Below are 19,283 nucleotides of genomic sequence, written 5' to 3' on the forward strand. Positions count from 1 at the left end.
CCCCACTAGAAAAAAACAAGTGTAGAATGCAGTACTGTCATAGTGCCATCTGCTGGAAAGATAAGATCTGTCATTAGGCACAGAGCAGGAGCCTGTTAAGTCCAAGTCTGTCCTGGTGCTGCAACTTGGCTCTTTGGGTAATTCTGTCCAGTGGGTAGCTGGGATGGAGAAGACAACCACAGATCAACAGTGTAATGCAGATACAGAATGGGAACCCCACCCTGGTGTGAGTTTTCATTTTTCTTTCTAAAAGTGGTTAAATAAAATAAAGAAACACAATGGTGTTACTAATGTTTTATATCCCTAGAAACATCATGAGTTGGGCTCATGAGAAGTTGTCAGACACACAACAAAGACCACACACAAATGGGCAACAGCTGCCACAAGGAGGCAGCTTGCCTTTTGTGCAAAGTTTCTATGTATGTATATATATTTATGTACACAGACACAAGGGTATAAAACCCAGTGAGGAGGGCTCACACACGCCCAGGTAAGGGGTGGGAGCAGCTTTAATTGCCAGGGTTGAGGCCACAGTAGGGGCACACAGGAAGTGGTAGAGCAGCAGCCTCCCTCCATCCTCCTACCCCAGGCCAAAGGGAGGAAATGGGAGGAAGGACAAGTATACAAAGGAAGATGGAAGACACTGGAAAGGCATACTCCACCTTTTACTCAATTCCTGAAAGCCCCTAAATGCCTGGCAGGATAGATCACTTCCATGCCTCCTAGCAAGATGCTGAGCCTATAGCAGGTCTGGCCTCAAGCTACTTCAAGATAAGGTCTGAGGCTGGCTTCTCAATGCACATGTCCATGCTATCTCCCAGGGCCCTTGTGGCAGAAAGAGCACCTTCAAGGTTCACCCACAAACTCAGTCCTCTTGATTCAGAGGTCCTAAGGGTTTTCCTTGAGACTAAAGGGTAAAGGTACAGGAAAAGGAGAGAGGTCAGTTCCTTCAGTTAATGCCCTATGGCCTTCCTAACGTGGGAGGAATTGAGGAATCACTAAGGTGTTGGAAAGGGCAAGAAGGTAATCTCAGAGACGATACACATGGAGAAACAGGTATTCAACGCAGGTGTGGCTTCTGTTCTCTTCAACTGGGGGCTTTGCTCAGCAGAGTCCATTTCCAGTGGGACCATGGGCAGGAGCTCTTCTTGGTATCTTAAGGGTGGCCCCAATTTCCTCAGAGACAATGTCCATGCCCTCAGGATGGCTTGGTCCACAAAATGGAGAAATGGGGTGATGGAAGAGTAGATGTGAAGTGGCAGGATCCAGAGGCACAAGGAGGCAGTATGCTGTGCCACTGACTTACCTGTGGAAAGAAGAGGTAATGGGAAGCCAAAGGAAAGAGAATAATCAAAGGCTAGAATGAGCTAGACCCTGAGACTCACATGGTCTGGGGGGTAAAGAGGCTGGAGAGGTGGAAACACTGGGAGGCAAGGTTCAGGGCTGGACTCAGAGCTAGAACAAAGAGAGGCAGAGTGAGTGAGCAAGCACCACGCACTCCTTCTTTCCAGACCCCCAAACCTTCCCTTCCTTTCCCATGTCCAAGACTACCAGTCAGAGCTGCTGGATTCAGGGCCCCCAAGGGAACTGCTCCATTCAGTTGCAAGGCAGCAGCTTGGGCAGCAGCAGCAGCAGCAGCAGCAGCAGTGGTTGGCAGTTGGATTCCAGAGCCTAAAAGGAAAAGAAAAGGTGAGATTAAGCCCCAACCCTTCATCTAAAATTCAACCCCATATTCTTCACCTTGCGGAGATATTTTACCTTCTGCCAGTTTTGCCATGAGCTGCAAACGTCCACCTGCTGATCCCAGATCCAGCTCCTGGTCCCCATCAGGAAAAGTGATGTCTGTGCCACCATCCAGTCGCTCAGTCACATGGCCAACCCTCATAGGTCGACCAGCAAGCTCAAAGCCATTCAACTGTTCCAGGGCCCGCCGGGCACACTCAGAATCAGAGAACTACGAGAAACCCAGGCCATGTTAGTCACCTACTCACCAAAGACATGCTCTCAAAAGACCCAGTAACACTCCCTAGTCCTACTATCCCAGGAAAATTGTATGCTCACTGAGGTACAAACTTTTCTTTCCCAGAAAATATGACCTAGGCCCATCACCTCAAAATGGTTCTCCAAAAAGGACCTTTTCCAATGGACTCAATGGCAGTCACTTTTCAATCTTTCAGCTCCATTAAGAATCTAACAATGCAAAAGTTTATTATTGTAGGAAACCTAACCTGACAAGTCATTTCACAAATGGGTATATCAAATGGAAGACAAGCTAAGAGCCAAGGCTCCTGGGCTTTTAATTCAGTTCTCTGTCCTAGTAAGTTTTAGTCCTTTTTTTTTTTTTGAGACAGAGTCCCACTCTGTCACCAAGGCTAGAGTACAGTGGCACCATGTCAGCTCACTGCAACCTCCGTCTCCTGGGTTCAAGCAATTCTCCCGCCTCAGCCTCCCGAGTAGCTGGAATTACAGGCACCCACCACCATGCCCAGCTAGTTTTTTAATTTTAATTTTTTAGTAGAGATGGGGTTTCACCATGTTGGTCAGGCTGGTCTCGAACTCCTGACCTCAGGCGATTCACCCACCTTGGCCTCCCAAACTGCTGGGATTACAGGCGTGAGCCACCGTGCCTGGCCAAATTTTAGTTAAGTACTAGGAATCTGGAACTCCTAATTCCAGGCTTAGGAGGGAACACACCCTAGTGCTGACAACAAGGCAGAACGCACACCCCCACATACACACGAGAGCTGCTGACTAAGTGACCTACTGACCAGAAGGCCTTTACTCTCTAGTCCCTTTTATCAGCAGCAGCCAGCAACACACTGGTACAAAGAGGATTCCCAGTCTGCTGTTTGTTTAAGTGTCAAGATTGTTGACCCAAAAGGCAACAACGCAAGGGCAAAAATGCCCCACAGAAGCCTTTCCATATCTCAGCCACACAGAGAGCTAGAAAAGGTTACAAAAGTTACTTGCCACCACAGAACTGTCAACATCACAGCTAGCTTTGTTTAGCTAGCTAGCAGCATTACCCACCTTAGGGCCTGGCATGTGGTACTGACAGTTCCTAGGCAGGTGTTATACATGGCTTGCCTTTACTGGATATTCTTTAGGTGAGCAATTCCAATGACAGAATACAACCTACTGCCCTCTGCCCTGTGGGCAACTGTGGGGGTGTATGCTGCCTGGTTTAAGCCCAGAAAATACAAGCTTCTATCAGATTTTGTGGCTGGCAGCCAGTTCTCAGCCTGGAGTCACATGGGGCTGGAAGAACCAGTTATAGGAATTGGCAACCATTTTGTTGGAATGTCAGGAAAAGGTGAAACTTGCCCATAATTAGGTGGCCTCACTATTCTCCCCATAGTGCTACGTTAATAACTGATCCTTCTCGGTGCAGAAATTGCTTCAAATGGGGGGGCACCAGAGGGAAGTATAATTTCCTATTCCCATCCCTGTTATGAGAAACATCAATTCTATAAAGCATGTCTTTAAAAGCCCATACCTAACCTCCCTCTCACCCCCAACCTTTTAGCTGCAGCCTGGTTACTATTACCCAAAGAACCAAGTTGCAGCACCAGGGAAGCTGGTTGAACTCCTGAACAACCCCATACCAGGGCCACTGACAAGAGTGCAGGAGCAAAGCCAAGATCTCAAGCAATGCACTCATCTCAAGGGGTAGAAGGCTAGTCCAAGCTTCAGGCACCAGGGTTTATGGGTCATTTAGACAGTTCCTAAAGGAGGAGGATGAAGCTAAGCTGCAAAATCAGACAAGTGGACAAACCCAAAGTAAAAGAAAAAATTAAAAGACTAGAGACTCACCGTGATGAAACCATAACCTTTAGAGCGGCCTGTATCTGAGTCCTTCATCAGGACAATATTATCAATCTGTAGTAGAATAGTGAGAAATTATTATTAAACTTTTGACTAGCCCACATCTTCAATCTTTCCTACCCAGATTGCTTTTTTTTTGAGACAGAGTCTCACTCTGTTGCCCAGGCTGGAGTGCAGTGGTGCAATCATTAATTTTTGTATTTTTAGCAGAGATGGGGTCTCAACATGTTGGCCAGGCTGGTCTCAAACTCCTGGCCTCAAATGATCCACCAGCCTCAGCCTCCCAAAGTTCTGGGATTACAGGAGTGAGCCATCATGATCTGCCAATATTTCTAGCTTTCTACCCAAAAAATTACATCTTTTATTATTATTATTATTTTTTTGCGATAGGGTCTCACTCTGTTGCCCAAAATGGAGGGCAGTGGCACAATCATGGCTCACCGTGGCCTTGATCTCCTAGGTTCAAGCAATCCTCCCGCCTTAGCCTCCCAAGTAGCTGGGACTACAGGCACAGGCCACCACACCCAGCTAATTTTTTATTTTCTGTAGAGATGAGGTTCTGCTATGTTGCCCAGGCTGCTCTCAAATTCTTAGGCTCAAGTGATCCTCCTGCCTCAGCCTCCCAAAGTGTTGGGATTATAGACTGAGCCACAGTGCCTGGCCCAAATCTTTTAAAAAGAAACAGTGGGGCGTGGTGACTCACTCCTGTAATCCTAGCACTTTGGAAGGCTGAGGTGGGCAGGCAATGTGGCAAAACCCTGTCTCTACAAAAAATACAAAACTAAGACCATGCCACTGCACTCCAGCCTGGGTGACAGAGTAAGACCTTGTCTCAGAAAAAAAAAAAAAAAAAAGATTAGTCAGTAGAAATATTTTGGTAAAAGGTGGCCTTTTTTTTTTTTTTCGAGGCTCACCACAGCCTCGACCTCCCAGGCTCAAGCGACCCTCCCACCTCAGCCTCCCGAGTAGTTGGGACTATAGGCGTGCACCACCACATCAGCTAATTTTTGTACTTTTTAATCTTTCTTAATCTGGCCTATTATTTGATTTCGTTGTGTCTAACTTATTTGTCCACCAAGCACATGAATAGAGATGGAGCCAAACTTTCACAGCACAGACTTATATGCCCACTATGATGTATGCAGCAGGTTAATCACGGCCAGGCACAACAGAGAAGTACACTCAAACACTCACCCTCCCCACTTCTTCCAATTCCCTTCAGAGGTTTCTCTCACTTCTACTCACTTTACCAAAGGGCTCAAAGATGCCCCGGAGCATGTCTTCAGTGATATTGAAGTGCAGGGAACCCACATAGAGGCGCATTGGTCCACCACTGCCCTTTTGCAGGTTGTTGGCCATGGCTGCCAGTCGGTTTTTCTCTGCCTGGGGAAGGAGGAAATGATGGGTCATGTCCCACATTCCCTCTCCCCTTAAAATCTTATGTCTGTTTCTCAGCCTGCTCACCTGTGAAGCCTGTACAATGATAGGCACTCCCAGCAACCGCTGCCCAGTCAGCCCAATGGCCAGTGGCACAGACTGGATTTCACAGAATTCCACGTAGGCAATGCCCTTAGAACGACGTGAGTTCCGATCTGAGATGATACGTACATCGCGAACCTATCCAGGACACAAAAGAAATCCTGAGTTGGGCATAAAGGGAGATACAAGCTAAGCTACTCAGAAGAAAACTAAGGTGGGAGGGTTACCTTGCCTACAGCAGAGAAAAAGTCCTCCAGATCTCGAGGCCGAATTCGGGCAGCTAACTGCATACAGAAAACTGTGCGGGCATCACGCTCCTCAGGACTCAGATTATCAATTGGCTCCCTTTTAAAGAGTGAAATGTGTTGAGACCAGCCCTCCCAATACCTGGTCATTGTTCTCCAGCTAACCCTCAAGTACTACACATTCCTGTAATTTGACTCAAATAACCTTTTATTCATACCTCACAATCCCTAAAACAGTGTTCATTATCAACCCACCTGACTGGGCTCTTCTCTTTGAAATGAGGACTCTTACTGTGTCCATACCTATAACTAAAGAATAGAGAAAAACAAAAGGTGAAACCTTATTCTCATTGGTCCAATGCTGGGTCTTCCATAGTGAGAAAACCAGATTCCAGTACTTCGTCTCATTTTTTTTTTTTTTTTAGACAGGGTTTCCGCCGTCACCCAGGCTGGAAGGCAGTGGTGCCATCTCAGGTCACTGCAACCTTTGCTTCCCAGGCTCAAGCAATCCTCCCACCTCAGCCTCCTTGTGTAGCTATGATCACAGACACACATGACCATATCTAGCTAATTTTTGCATTTTTTGTACAGCCAGGGTTTCGCCATGTTGTCCTGGCTGGTCTTTAACGCCTAGGCCCAAGTGATCTTCTGGCCTCAGTCTCCCAAAGTGCTGGGATTACAGGCATGAGCCACCACGCCAGTAAATTTTGAATACCAACCCTTTCTGTGCCTGAGTATCCCGCCAATCACAATGTGTTATAATAAGCACCCTCAAGCAGGCTTCATAGTGCATTTGTTGTTTTATCCAGATTATTATACAAAGGTGAATCTATTAGCAAAAAGTGATACCCAGTGGCAAGTGGAGGACTCCTGTAACGCACACAATCCTCACGACGACGGTCTCGACTTCGCGACTCACTACTATGTCGACGATCCCAGCTACGGCTACGGTGACGACGCTGCCGACCTCGACTTCGGCTCCGACTATTTCTCCGTCTATACCGATCCCGATCTCGACTACGACTATGGAGGGAAACAACTACAGTCATGCCCACATCATGTTCAGGCCAACAACCAACTGCATATACAACAGTGGTCCCATAAGATTATAATGGTGCTGCAAAGTTCGTATAACCTAGTGATGTTACAGCCGCTGTAATGTCGTAATGTATTACTTATGTGTTTGTGGTGATACTGGTGTAAACCAAACTATCACCTATTGCACTCCCAGTTGTATAAAAATACAGCACATCTGATTATGTACAAAGTGAATCTCATGAAGATAGAAAGACTAGTGTTTACTAGAGGCTGGGAAGGATGGAAGGATGGGGGCTGTGGGTGGAATGAACAGAAGTAGATCAATGGATACAAATATATCATTTAATAGAAAAAATAAGACCCAGGGCTGGGCGCGGTGGCTTACGCCTGTAATCCCAGCACTTTGGGAGGCCAAGGCGGGCAGATCACCTGAGGTCGAGAGTTCGAGACCAGCCTGAACAACGTGGAGAAACCCTGTCTCTACTAAAAACACAAAATTAGGCCAGCCGCGGTGGCTCACGCCTGTAATCCCAGCACTTTGGGAGACCGAGATGGGTGGATCACTTGAGATCAGGAGTTCCATACCAGTCTGGCCAACATGGTGAAACCCCATCTCTACCAGATATACAAAAATTAGCCAGGCGTGGTGGTGCGCAACTGTAATCCCAGCTACTCAGGAGGCTGAGGCAGGAGAACTTCTTAAACCTGGGCGGCGGAGGTTGCAGTGAGCCGACATCGCACCACCGCACTCCATCCTGGGCAACAGAGTGAGACTCTGTCTCAAAAAAAAAAAAAAAAAAAATTAGCCAGGCATGGTGGCACATGCCTGCAATCCCAGCTACTCAGGAGGCTGAGGCAAGAGAATCACTTGAACCTGGGAGGCGGAGGTTGCGGTGAGCCAAGATCGCGCCATTGCATTCCAGCCTGGGCAACAAGAGGGAAACTCGGTCTCAAAAAAAAAACGAAAAAATAAGACCCAGTGTTCAACAGATCAGTAGGGTTATTACTACAGTGTACAATAATCTATTACACATTTCAAAATAGCTAATAGAGAATAATTTGAATGTTTCCTAGTATAATGAAAAGATAAATATTTAAGTCAAGGATATCTCAAGTACACTGATTTGATCTTTACAAATTATATGTATTAAATTTCACACATACCAGAAACTATATACATTATGCATCAATTAAAAATTGTTTAAAAATAAAACAATTACGTACAGTATATACTTCACGATAAAAATTATGTCACTGATTCATGCATTTACTATATTTGTTATTCTAGAATACATTATTTCTACTTCGGTTAACTATAAAACAGCCTTAGGCTGGTCCTTCAGAAGGTGCTCCTAAAGAAAGCACTGTTACAGCAGAGTACAACTCTGTGTGTATTAATGCCCTTGAAGACCTTCCAGTGGGACAAGATGTGGAGGTGAAAGACCCTCTGCAGGCCTAGGCTCATGTGTCTTTGCGTCGTAGTTTTCAACAATAACAATAATGTTTAAAAAGACAAAAAAAATTTAAAAATAGAAAAAAGCTTACAGAATAAGAACATAAAGAAAACTTGTAGAGTTGTACAATGTGTTTGTGTTTTAAGCTAAATGTTTTAATTTTTTATTTTAATTTTTATTTTTTTTGAGACAGGTTCTCAATCTGTTGCCCAGGCAGGAGTTTAGTGCTGCAATCTCGGCTCACTGCAACCTCGAACTCCTGGGCTCAAGCAATCCTCCAGCCTTAGCCTCCCAAGTAGCTGGGAGTACAAATATGTACCACCACACCTTGGTAATTTTTAAATTTTTTGTAGAGACAGGATTTTGCTATGTTGCCCAGGCTGGTTTTGAACTCCTGGCCTGAAGTGATCCTCCCGCCTTGGCTTCCAAAGTGCTAGGACTAAAGATACGAGCCACCGTGCCTGGCCCAGAATTACTGACCTGTGCTTTCTATCCCTGCTTTTACTATGGGTCCGACTCCTCTTCTTCCTGTGAAAGAGAGTACATTCTTTTTTTTTTTTTTTTTTAATTTTGAGAAAGAGTCTCGCTCTGTCGTGCAGTGGTGCAATCTTGGCTCACTGCAACCTCTGCCTTCCAGGTTCAAGCGATCCTCGTGCCTTAGCCTCCTGAGTAGCTGGGATTAAAGGCATGTACCATCATGCCCAGCTAATTTTTCATATTTTTAGTAGAGACAAGGTTTCGCTATGTTGGCCAGGTTCACCTTGAACCCTTGGCCTCAAGTGATCCACCTGCTTCAGCCTCCCGAAGTGCTGGGATTACATGCGTGAGCCCCGCGTGAGCACCGCGCCAGGTCAGGAGTGTAAATTCTTAAAGAGAAGATTTTGTCATTGCTGCTATAGAAAAGGAATTACAGTAAGGCCAGAATGAAACAGAAAGCATGAAAAGACCAAAGACCTGAAGATGATCCAGCAGTAATTCACAGCAATTGCACAATACCAACTTACAGCCCTGAAAGCTGTCAGGCATCTGAAGAGGCCATTTTTCCCCCTAATGCCAAGCAAAACCTGGTGTTTCCAAATCAGGGGTCCTCTTGCTATTTTTTTTTTTTTTGAGACGGAGTCTTACTCTGTTTCCCAGGCTGGAGTGCGATGGTGCAATCTCGGCTCACTACAACCTCCGCCACCCAGGTTCAAGCAATTCTCCTGCCTCAGCCTCCTGAGTAGCTGGGATTACAGAAGCCTGCCACCACACCCAGCTAATTTTTGTATTTTTAGTAGAGATGGGGTTTCACCATGTTGGTTAATCTGGTCTCGAACTCCTGACCTCAGGTGATCCACCCACCTCGGCCTCCCAAAGTGCTGGGATTACAGGTGTGAGCCACCACACCCGGCCCCTCTTGGTATTTTATTCAAATGAAGTATATTGATGCTAGAACTAATCCACAAATCTACACTGGAAAATGAAGACTAGATAATTAAATCAAGTCACCATTATTCTCATGACCTAAGTGGAGCCATTACTAACAGTCAGCAGTCTTAACAGAAACAATCTCCCTATTCTGGTTATTTTTCCAATGGACAAAACTGTTTCCCTTCCCCAAGTTGCCAACCCATTTCTTCCTCCCACACTCACTTGCTTGTCTCCCCGATGGTGTTGCTTCCACTGGTCCCATTGCCACTGTTGCTGGTGCTGCTGGTGGTATTGCTAGGATAATCCTTTTTAACTTCTTTCCTTTGTTGCTCATCCTGAGGCATTCACCAGGAAAATGTCACAAGGTATAAGGTGGCAGACACACAGATTCCAATGGGCAAAGGGAGCAAAGGTGGACAAGGAAGAAATCAAACCACTTGATTATCTAGCCAGATTTTCAGCACCCTTATTTCCTAACAAAGGGAATAAGAGAGGAATCAAGGAAACTACCTAAAAGGAAGAGATCAGCATGACAGATTTTGATGTCAAACTTCAGTTACCCAACATCTGCTCCACTAACATTTCCCAGGAGAGTTACAAATTGGTGCTAGGCCGGGGCAGTGGCTCACGCCTGTAACCCCAGCACTTTTAAAGGCTGAGGCAGGCGGATCAATTGAGGCCAGGAGTTTGAGACCAGCCTCGCCAACATGGTGAAACCCCATCTCTACTAAAAATACAAAAATTAGCCAGGCATAGTGGCACACGCCTGTAGTCCCAGCTACTTGGGAGGCTGAGGCAGGAGAATCACTTGAACCTGGCGGCAGAGGTTGTGGTGACCTGAGAATGCGCCACTGCACTCCAGCCTGGGCAACGAGTGAAACTGCGTCTCAAAAAATAAAGGAAAAAGAAAGCGGTGGGGGGAAGGGAAGGGAGAAGGAGGGAGGGATGGGAGGAGAGGGCAGAGGGAGGGAAAGGCAAGCAAGCAAGCAAACTGCTGTTAAGTGGGCCAGGGTGCAGTGGCTCACTCCTGTAATCCCACCACTTTGGGAGGCCAAGGCAGATTGCTTGAGCCTGGGAGCTCGAGACCAGCCCAGACAACATAGCAAGACCTTGTCTCTATAAAAAATATATTAAAAAAGAAACTGGGACGGGCGCAGTGGCTCACGCCTGTAATCCTAGCACTTTGGAAGGCCAAGGTGGGTGGATCATGAGGTCAGGAGATCGAGACCATCCTGGCCAACATGGTGAAACGCCGTCTCTACTAAAAATACAAAAATTAGCTGGGCGTGGTGGTGCTTGCCTATAATCCTAGCTACTTAGGAGGCTGAGGCACGAGAATGGCTTGAACTCAGGAGGCAGAGGTTGCAGTGAGCCAAGATCGCGCCACTGCACTCCAGCCTGGCAACAGAGCAAGACTCTGTCTCAAAAGAAAAAAAAAAAGAAATTGGTGCTAGGTCTGAGGTACAGTGACTTTCTACTGTGTCACTTCGAGTTTTGAGCAAAGCACAGATTACCAACACCACATTATGTGCCCACTCCGGTTTTAGAGAGGTCCTCTCTAAAAGTATGGCTCTTAACCATAGTCTCCAGCAAAGCTTACTAAGACTATGCCTTTTATGATTAATTATTCTACATAATAAATAAGCAGGGAAAGAGGATTCATAAAATGTTGAAAGTTGAAAGTGATGATCGACAACTACTCTTTCTCATTAACCCAATTCCAGGAGTGAGGTGGAAAATATTACCTCTTCTTTTTTATAGGGAGCTTCCAGCATGGCCTCAATCACTATATCAAAGTCATCAGATGCCATCCTGTCAGATCTGGGGAGAGGATATTAATATGTAAGAACCTGTTTTATATTTTTCCTCCCTTTCCAGCACCACACATTTCTTTCCCACTCCACGAAAGAGACTTCAGGATATACAGATTTCAGTTCTGTTTCTTGAACTGCAAAGAAATCTTACCAGCTGTCACTTACTCTAGGTTTATTTTTACACCCTATAGATCTGAACTAGTTCGGCTTTGTGGCTTGAAATAGTCAAGGATAGGCCAGGCGCGGTGGCTCACACCTGTAATCCTAGCACTTTGGGAGGCCAAGGCGGGCAGATCACCTGAGGTCAGGAGTTTGAGACCAGCCTGGCCAACATGGCGAAACCCTCTCTACCAAAAATATAAAAATTAGCTGGCTGTGGTGGCACACACCTGTAATCGCAGCTACTCAGGAGGCTGAGGCAGGAGAATCACTTGAACCCAAAAGGTGGAGGTTGCAGTGAGCCAAGATCACGCCACTGTACTCCAGCCTGGGCAGCAATGTGTGACCCTGTCTCAAAAACAAAACAAACAAAAAACACAAAAAACAATACATAAAAAAATAGTCAAGGATATAGAAGAAAACTGAATATCTAGGAAGAAACAAAATACAATACCAATCCTGTTCTATGAAGAGTAAATGATGGTAGCCAAACTACTATCTGCTATAAAATGGACATTAGGTCTCCACTCTACTGTTCAAAATTCTGAATAAATACCTGGTTTAAACTTAAATAATAAAAACAGGCCTGGCTGCTACAGAAGTGAGAAAAATATAAAAATAAAAAATAATAAACAAATATAGGCACATTATTTCCAATAAAAAGGTAAAGAGGCAAGACTAAAAATCAGAAGCAAGTCAAAGCAATACCAAAATGCAGACTTGCCCTAAGGTCTTCCTCTCCGCATACCCTGAACACCAATAATTAGGGGCTTATCCCTGAGCATTTTCTATCCAATACCAACTATAGTTTAGGTAACTCAGAAATATGATGATTAAGACAGGCTCGACCAATCCCATCTTGAAACCTTTCTCTCTGGCAGGCAAGGTAATACGTGCCTCCCCCAAGCTTTCACATCTAGAAACTGCCTTTCCCCAGGCTGTCTACCACCAGTTTGTCAAATAAGAAAAACAGAAAATACCAAAGAAAACCAATAGGATAAATTATTCAAATGTTATTGGCCTGAAATTATCAACCCACACATGGATGAATCTCAAAATAATTACACGGAGTGACAGAAACCAGCCCCCCCCACCCCCCCCCAAAAAAGTGCACAATGAACAATTCCATTTACATAAAATTCTAAAAAATGCAAACTAGGCCAGGCGCCGTGGCTCATGCCTGTAATCCCAGCACTTTGGGAGGCTGAGGCGGGCAGATCACAAGGTCAACATATCGAAACCATCTAGGCCAACATGGTGAAACCCCGTCTCTACTAAAAATACAAAAATTAGCTGGACGTGGTGGCACGTGCCTGTAGGCCCAGCTACTTGGGAGGCTGAGGCAGGAGTATCACTTGAACCCAGGAGGCGGAGGTTGCAGTTAGCCGAGATTGTGCCACTGCACTCCAACCTGGAGACAGAGCAAAACTCAGTCTCCAAAAAAAAAAAAAAAAAAAAAAAAAGCAAACTAATCACTGTATCAAATAAAGCAGAAAGCAGATCAATGGTTGCCTAGGGATAGGAGTAAGGGGGGGAAGGGCTAGGAGAAAAACATTTTAAAAGGGCACAAGAAAAACTTTGGGGCCAACTTTGGGGCCAGGAGTTGTGGCTCACACCTGTAATCCCAGCACCGTGGGAGGCCAAGACAGGTGGATCACCTGAGGTCAGGAGTTCAAGACCAACCTGACCAATATGGTGAAACCTCATCTTTGCTAAAAATACAAAAATTAAAGCTGGGCACGGTCATGAGGTCAGGAGTTTGAGACCAGCCTGGCCAATATGGTGAAACCTCATCTCTACTAAAAATACAAAACATTAGCCAGGCGTGGTGGCACGCACCTGTAGTCCCAGCTACTTGGGAGGCTGAGGCATAAGAACTGCTTGAACCCAGGAGGCGGAGGTTGCAATGAGCCGAGAACACACCACTGCGCTCCAGCCTGGGTGACAGAGCAAGATTCCATCTCAAAAAAAAAAAATACAAAAATACAAAAATTAGCCAAGCATGGTGGCACATGCCTGTAATCCCAGCTACCTGGGAGGATGAGACAGGAGAACTGCTTGAACCCAGGAGGCGGAAGTTGCAGCCAGCCGAGATCGCACCATTGCACTCCAGATTGGGTAACAAACCAAGACTCTGTCTCAAAAAAAAAAAAAAAAAAAAATTTGCTGGACATGGTGGCTCACACCTGTAATCCCAGCACTTTGGGAGGCCGAGGCAGGCGGATCATAAGGTCAAGAGATCGAGACCATCCTGGCCAACATGGCGAAACCCCATCTCTACTAAAAATACAAAAATTAGCTGGGTGTGGTGGCGCACGTCTGTAGTCCCAGCTACTCGGGAGGCTGAGGCAGGGGAATCGCTTGAACCCGGAAGACAGAGGTTGCAGTGAGCCAAGATCGTGCTACTGCACTCCAGCCTGGCGACAGAGCAAGACCCTGTCTCAAAAAAAAAAATTAGCCAGGTGTGGTGGCAAGCGCCTGTAATCCCAGCTACTCAGGAGGCTGAAGCACTAGAATTGCTTGAACCCAGAGGGCAGAGGTTGCAGTCAGCCAAGATCATGCCATTGCACTCCAGCCTGGATGACACAGCGAGACTCTGTCTCAAAAACACAAAAACAAACAAATCTTTGGGAGTGATGGTTTCGTGTGTGTTTAACATATCAAAACGCATGAAAGTGTACACTTTAATGTATACAGTTTTATCGTGTGCCCATTAAATGTACCTCAATCATGCTGTTTAAAAAAAAAAAAAAACCTGAGGAATTTCTATGCAAGGAGGCTATCATAATCAGACTTTTTCATACCTGTAAGGACTTTGTTGGCCAGCCGTAGTGGCTCACCCCGTAATCCCAGTACTTTGGGAGGCCAAGGCAGGTGGATCACCTGAGGTCAGCAGTTCAATACCAGCCTGACGGATATGGTGAAACCTCATCCCTATTAAAGGTACAAAAATTAGCCGGGCATGGTGGCGGGTGCCTATAGTCCCAGCTACTCAAGAGGCTAAGACAGAAGAATCGCTTGAACCTGGGAGGCAGAGCTTGTAGTGAGCTGAGATCACACCACTGCACTCCAGCCTGGGCAACAGAGTAAGACTCCATGTCAAAAAAAAAACGAGGAGCTTTGTCCTCTTTAAAGCAGCTAATGGACTATGCAACAAGGCTCCCCTGGTTGCCCTAACAGTCCATACCCTATTTTGACAATTCAATAAGTGTAATAATTACAACTATGATTCTATGACTTACAGTACCTACAACTGCTAGACACTGTGCTAAGCATGTTATGGAGAGAGAAGATTCTTACAGAAAAATTACTTGGAGCCAAATTTGAGGCTTAAAATGGAAACTAAACCCAAATCAAATCGGTATACGTAAAAACCAGTAAACTCAATTTCCTCTGCCTCCCAGGTTCAAGCGACTCTCCTGCCTCAGCCTCCTGAGTAGCTGGGATTACAGGCATGTGCCACCACATCCAGCTAATTTTGTATTTTTAGTAGAGACCAGGTTTTCCGTGTTAAGTCAGGCTGGTCTCGAGCTCTTGACCTCAGGTGATCCGACCGCCTCGTCCTCCCAAAGTGCTGGGATTACAGGCATAAGGCCCACGCCTGGCTTTTTTTTTTTTTTTTTTTTTGAGAGGGAGTCTCGCTCTGTTGTCCAGGCTGAAGTGCAGTGGCATGATCTCGGTTCACGCCAACCTCTGCCTCCCAGGTTCAAGCGATTCTCCTGCCTCAGCCTCCTGAGTAGCTGGGATTACAGGTGCCCGCCACTACGTCCCACTAATTTTTGTATTTTTAGTAGAGACGAAGTTTCACCATGTTGGCCATGCTGGCCTCAAACGCCTGACCTCAGGTGATCCGCCTGCCTCGGCCTCCCAGTGCTGGGATTACAGGCGTGAGCCACTGTGCCCGGCCTTCTACTTCTTCCAATAAACACTTTATTTAGCAATCAAAGCTAACAAATGCTACAGACAGGTAATATATGATTCATACCCAAATTTTTTAAAACTAAGGTTTTTTGAACTGCTCAAAGTCATACATAGCTCAAGGGCCAGGCAGAGGGGGTGGCTCACGCCTGCAGTCTCAGCACTTTGGGAAGCTAAGGCTGAAGAATGGCTTGAGGCCAGGTCAAAATCAGCCTGGGCAATACAGTGAGGCCCTATTTTTACAAAAAATATAAAAATTAGCCACGCATGGTAGTACGTGCCTGTAGTCCCAACTACTTGGGAGCCTGAAATGGAAGGACTGCTTGAACCCAGAAGTTGAGGCTGCAGTGAATTCTGTCTCAATCCCCAAAACAGAAAAGGTCACACAGCTCAAAGGGAAGAATTTTTTTTTTTTTTTTGAGACAGGGTTTCACTCTGTTGCCCAAGCTGGATTGTAATGTTGCAATCTTGGCTCACTGCAACCTCTGCCTCTCTAGCTCAAGCAATCCTCTAACCTCAGCCTCCCCAGTAGCTGGGACCACACAGGTGTGCACTACGATGCCAGGCTAACTTTTCTTATTTTGGGTTTTTTTTTTTTCTGGTAGAGACATGGTCTCACTATGTTGCCCAGGCTGTTCTCCAACTCCTGGACTCAAGAGATCCACCCACCTTAGCCTCCCAAAGTGCTAGGATTACATCTGGCCAGAGGAGCTAATTCTTGATCAGAAAGGTTTTCTGACTTCAAATCTAACATTATATCTATTATATCAGGTTACTTCTCATACGGTTTGTAATTAACTTTAAAGGAAAAAAAAAAGGACACAGTATACCAAAATATCTACTTTTAAATATATACTCACTGAACATGAATGTTCTTCTCATATGTTTATCAAAATAATCAGTCCCATTAGCTAAACCTCACTGTGAGTCTCCTATATCTGAGGCATGTAGTGTATGCTTAAAAGTATCAGACTAATATACACTATTGATTCACTATGGGAAAATAGTTCAAAAAGAAAAGTTTTTTTGTGTGTGTGTTTTTTTTTTTTTTTTTTTGAGAGAGTTTCACTCTTGTTGCCCAGGCTAGAGTGCAATGGCGCAATCCCGGCTCACTGCAACCTCCACCTTCCAGGTTCAAGCAATTCCCCTGTCTCAGCCTCCCGAGTAGCTGGGATTACAGGCAGGCACCACCACACCTGGCTAATGTTGTATTTTTAGCAGAGCCGGGATTTCTCCACGTTGGTCAGGCTGGTCTCGAACTCCTGACCTCAGGTGATCCGCCTGCCTCGGCCTCCCAAAGTGCTGGGATTACAGACATGAGCCACCGAGCCGGCCTAAAAAGAAAAGTTTTTGATACTCCAGCTGTTTCAGTCATTTTGGCTGCCAAGTCTACACAAATTTTCTGTTATGAACTATTTTTTACAATCTGCCTTTTCCCCTCCAAATGAAATGCTTGATTTCAAGAACTGCTTATTGTTGAGTGCTAATGCAGGGTAAGGAACAACTTAACACACACACTAAAACTTACACTTAAGTTTACGAGCTTCTACAAATAAACCTCTATGTAAAAAGTTTTCACTCAGAAACAAATATATCCATTTAAGCAAAGCCATATACAACACAATATTTTGAAACTTGCAATCTCACTACTGAGTTTAGTGTCTTTCTAGACGTGCTAAAAGCAATAAGGTAGCAAACACTATGCATTTTCAGGCTAGTAGTTTTTTCTTTTCTTTTTTCTTTTTTTTTTTTTTGTATTTTTAGTAGAGACGGGGTTTCACCGTGTTAGCCAGGATGGTCTCGATCTCCTGACCTCGTGATCCGCCCACCTCGGCCTCCCAAAGTGCTGGGATTACAGGCGTGAGCCACTACACCCGGCCCAGGCTGGTGGTTTTCAAACTCTCTCTTCATGTCCCAACTTATGGGTCAAGGTCCACTCAATCTCATCCACATACAGAATATCATGTTTTCTTCCATCCTGCTCCAAAAACAGTATTAGAGACCCACAATCACGTCAGGTCCTAGACCTGGTCATAGCACAAGCCAACAGGTAGACCCCACTGCTAAAGGAGCAGAGAGAACCACTGTCAGACCAATTCGGAAAGAATTCACGAAAAGCTGGAGCCCCAGGGGTGATGGTAGCGCCATCTCCAGGGTCTGATCACTTAGCTGGGCACAAACACCTACAAACTGAAGGCAGCTTAATAAAAAAGAGGAACAATAAGAACGATAAAAGCTACTTGAAAGACTACCCTCCCCATGTTGTGTAGCTTTAAAAAATGGTCCTATAGGCCGGGCGCGGTAGCTCAGGCCTGTAATCCCAGCACTTTGGGAGGCCGAGGCGGGTGGATCACCTGAGGTCAGAAGTTCATCAGCCTGGCTAACATGGCAAAACCCCATCTCTATTAAAAATACAAAAATTAGCCGGACGTTGTGGCAGGCGCCTGTAATCCCAGCTACTCGGGAGGCTGAGGCAGGGGAATCGCTTGAACCCGGGAGACAGAGGCTGCAGTGAGCCGAGATCGCACCACTCCACTCCAGCCTGGGTGACAGAGCGACACTCCGCCTCAAAAACATAAAAAAAAAAGAGGTCCTATAGGCAACCAACTGGCACAATCTCTGCGGGAGCCAGTGTCCCAGGGCTCAATCTTCATATGTGGCCTCATCATACGCCTACTGGAATGAGTGCTTGAAAAAGTTAAATGGGAAAAGCCCATAAAGGTCAACATAGTGAACATGAATCTTCGACAGACTAGAGATTGAGGAAGAAAGCTCAATTCCCTTCTCTCTCTCTCTGAATGGTGGTGAGAGTGGCTGAAACTGATGATGCGTGTCCTCTCAGGCCGCGGAGGGTCGATGCTCCCTCTCCAGTGTGGGCGACCCTAAGTGTCACGGCTGCAGGGACCCGGAAAGAAAAATCACAGGATTCTAGAAACCGCATCTTTATCGGTGCAGGATACAGCCACGAGGGTGCCCACCTCTAAAATCGTGGCAGTGGGCTACATTTAAGTAGCTAACACTTCCAGGTCAAAACAAAGTTTTTTTTAATGTTAAAAGTTCGCCTGAATCTCTTCGTGACGCCATTTTCTGCCCGTGACGTCAGGGGGAGGCGCCGTGCAGCAACGTCACGCATTGGTGACGTCCGGTGGGGACCGGGTTTTGGGGTTTCTCACCAGTTCCGGGTCCCCGCAGGGGGGTCCCAGTTCTCTCCGTTCCTTTGAGTATGTTGTGGGGAGTGGAGCTCGGATATTTCCTAGAGTCTAGGCAAGACAAGCAGCACTGCAGGTAGAGCAGCTCCTCTTCCCGCAAAATGGCGGCAGCTCTGCCGTCTTCCGGAACTTTCCCCAATCTGCGCATGCGCCAAGACTCCCCGGCGTTGGAAATAACCTCCCTGGTTTCGCGGCAACGGTCCAAAGTACAGGTTCTCATTGGCTAAAGTCCTGAGTATGGGTGGAGCAAACTCAAATGCGTCTTAGCAACCACCGAGTTCCCATTGATTGGCTAACCTGAGACTCCAGAAAATGGAAGCGTCCTTTGGTAGCCGCCCATCACTCTCTCATTGGTTAAATGACTTGCGGAGGGCGGGGAAAACGGGACGGAAAACGCGAGTGAAGAAGCCACCGACCCCACTCCTGGTGCTCGCGTTGACTAGACCAGTGCGATGGGCGGAGCCAACGAGGAGGCACAATTTACATCCTTGGCCGTCCCTACTCGGATTCGCCGAAGGAGTCACGTTGGTCGTTAAGGTTAAGCTTTGTAGAGAACAGCGGCGTTTGTTTAACGTCCAGAGATGCTGAACTCAAAATCCCCGTTCTGAGCCGGCTACCTAAACAACCCTCCCGACCACCTCTCATGACCTCGGTGCTTGGGACCTGGGAAAAGCAGATCTTGCCAGAGACTTGTCTTGGTCCACACTCTGCCCTATCGTCATGGCCTGTTCC

The 19,283-nt window shown here is 46.2% G+C and overlaps 1 protein-coding gene across 18 annotated transcripts; it reads right to left on the bottom strand.

The window, feature by feature from the left end:
- Positions 1-279: 279 nt before the first annotated feature.
- RBM23 (RNA binding motif protein 23) lies at positions 280-18,841 on the bottom strand. 18 transcript variants are annotated; one of them, XM_054448855.2, is made up of 15 exons: positions 18,516-18,841; positions 11,655-11,772; positions 11,197-11,272; positions 9,674-9,786; positions 8,522-8,569; positions 6,399-6,572; positions 5,805-5,858; positions 5,532-5,649; positions 5,290-5,442; positions 5,071-5,208; positions 3,814-3,879; positions 1,759-1,954; positions 1,552-1,671; positions 1,386-1,455; positions 280-1,306 (listed from the first exon to the last, which is right to left on the bottom strand). In XM_054448855.2, exons 3-15 carry the CDS (start codon positions 11,260-11,262, stop codon positions 1,303-1,305), a joined length of 1,320 nt encoding a protein of 439 aa, XP_054304830.2. In that variant the 5' UTR covers positions 11,263-11,272; positions 11,655-11,772; positions 18,516-18,841; the 3' UTR covers positions 280-1,302. The 18 variants fall into 18 exon arrangements, with proteins under 18 accessions (XP_054304830.2, XP_054304831.2, XP_054304832.2 ...); XM_054448856.2 differs by lacking the exon at positions 11,655-11,772 and adding an exon at positions 16,539-16,676 and having other exon boundaries at positions 18,516-18,701; XM_054448857.2 differs by lacking the exon at positions 11,655-11,772 and having other exon boundaries at positions 18,516-18,701.
- Positions 18,842-19,283: the final 442 nt, after the last annotated feature.

This window comes from Pongo pygmaeus, chromosome 15 (genome assembly GCF_028885625.2).
Source record: "Pongo pygmaeus isolate AG05252 chromosome 15, NHGRI_mPonPyg2-v2.0_pri, whole genome shotgun sequence".
Taxonomy (NCBI): domain Eukaryota; kingdom Metazoa; phylum Chordata; class Mammalia; order Primates; family Hominidae; genus Pongo; species Pongo pygmaeus.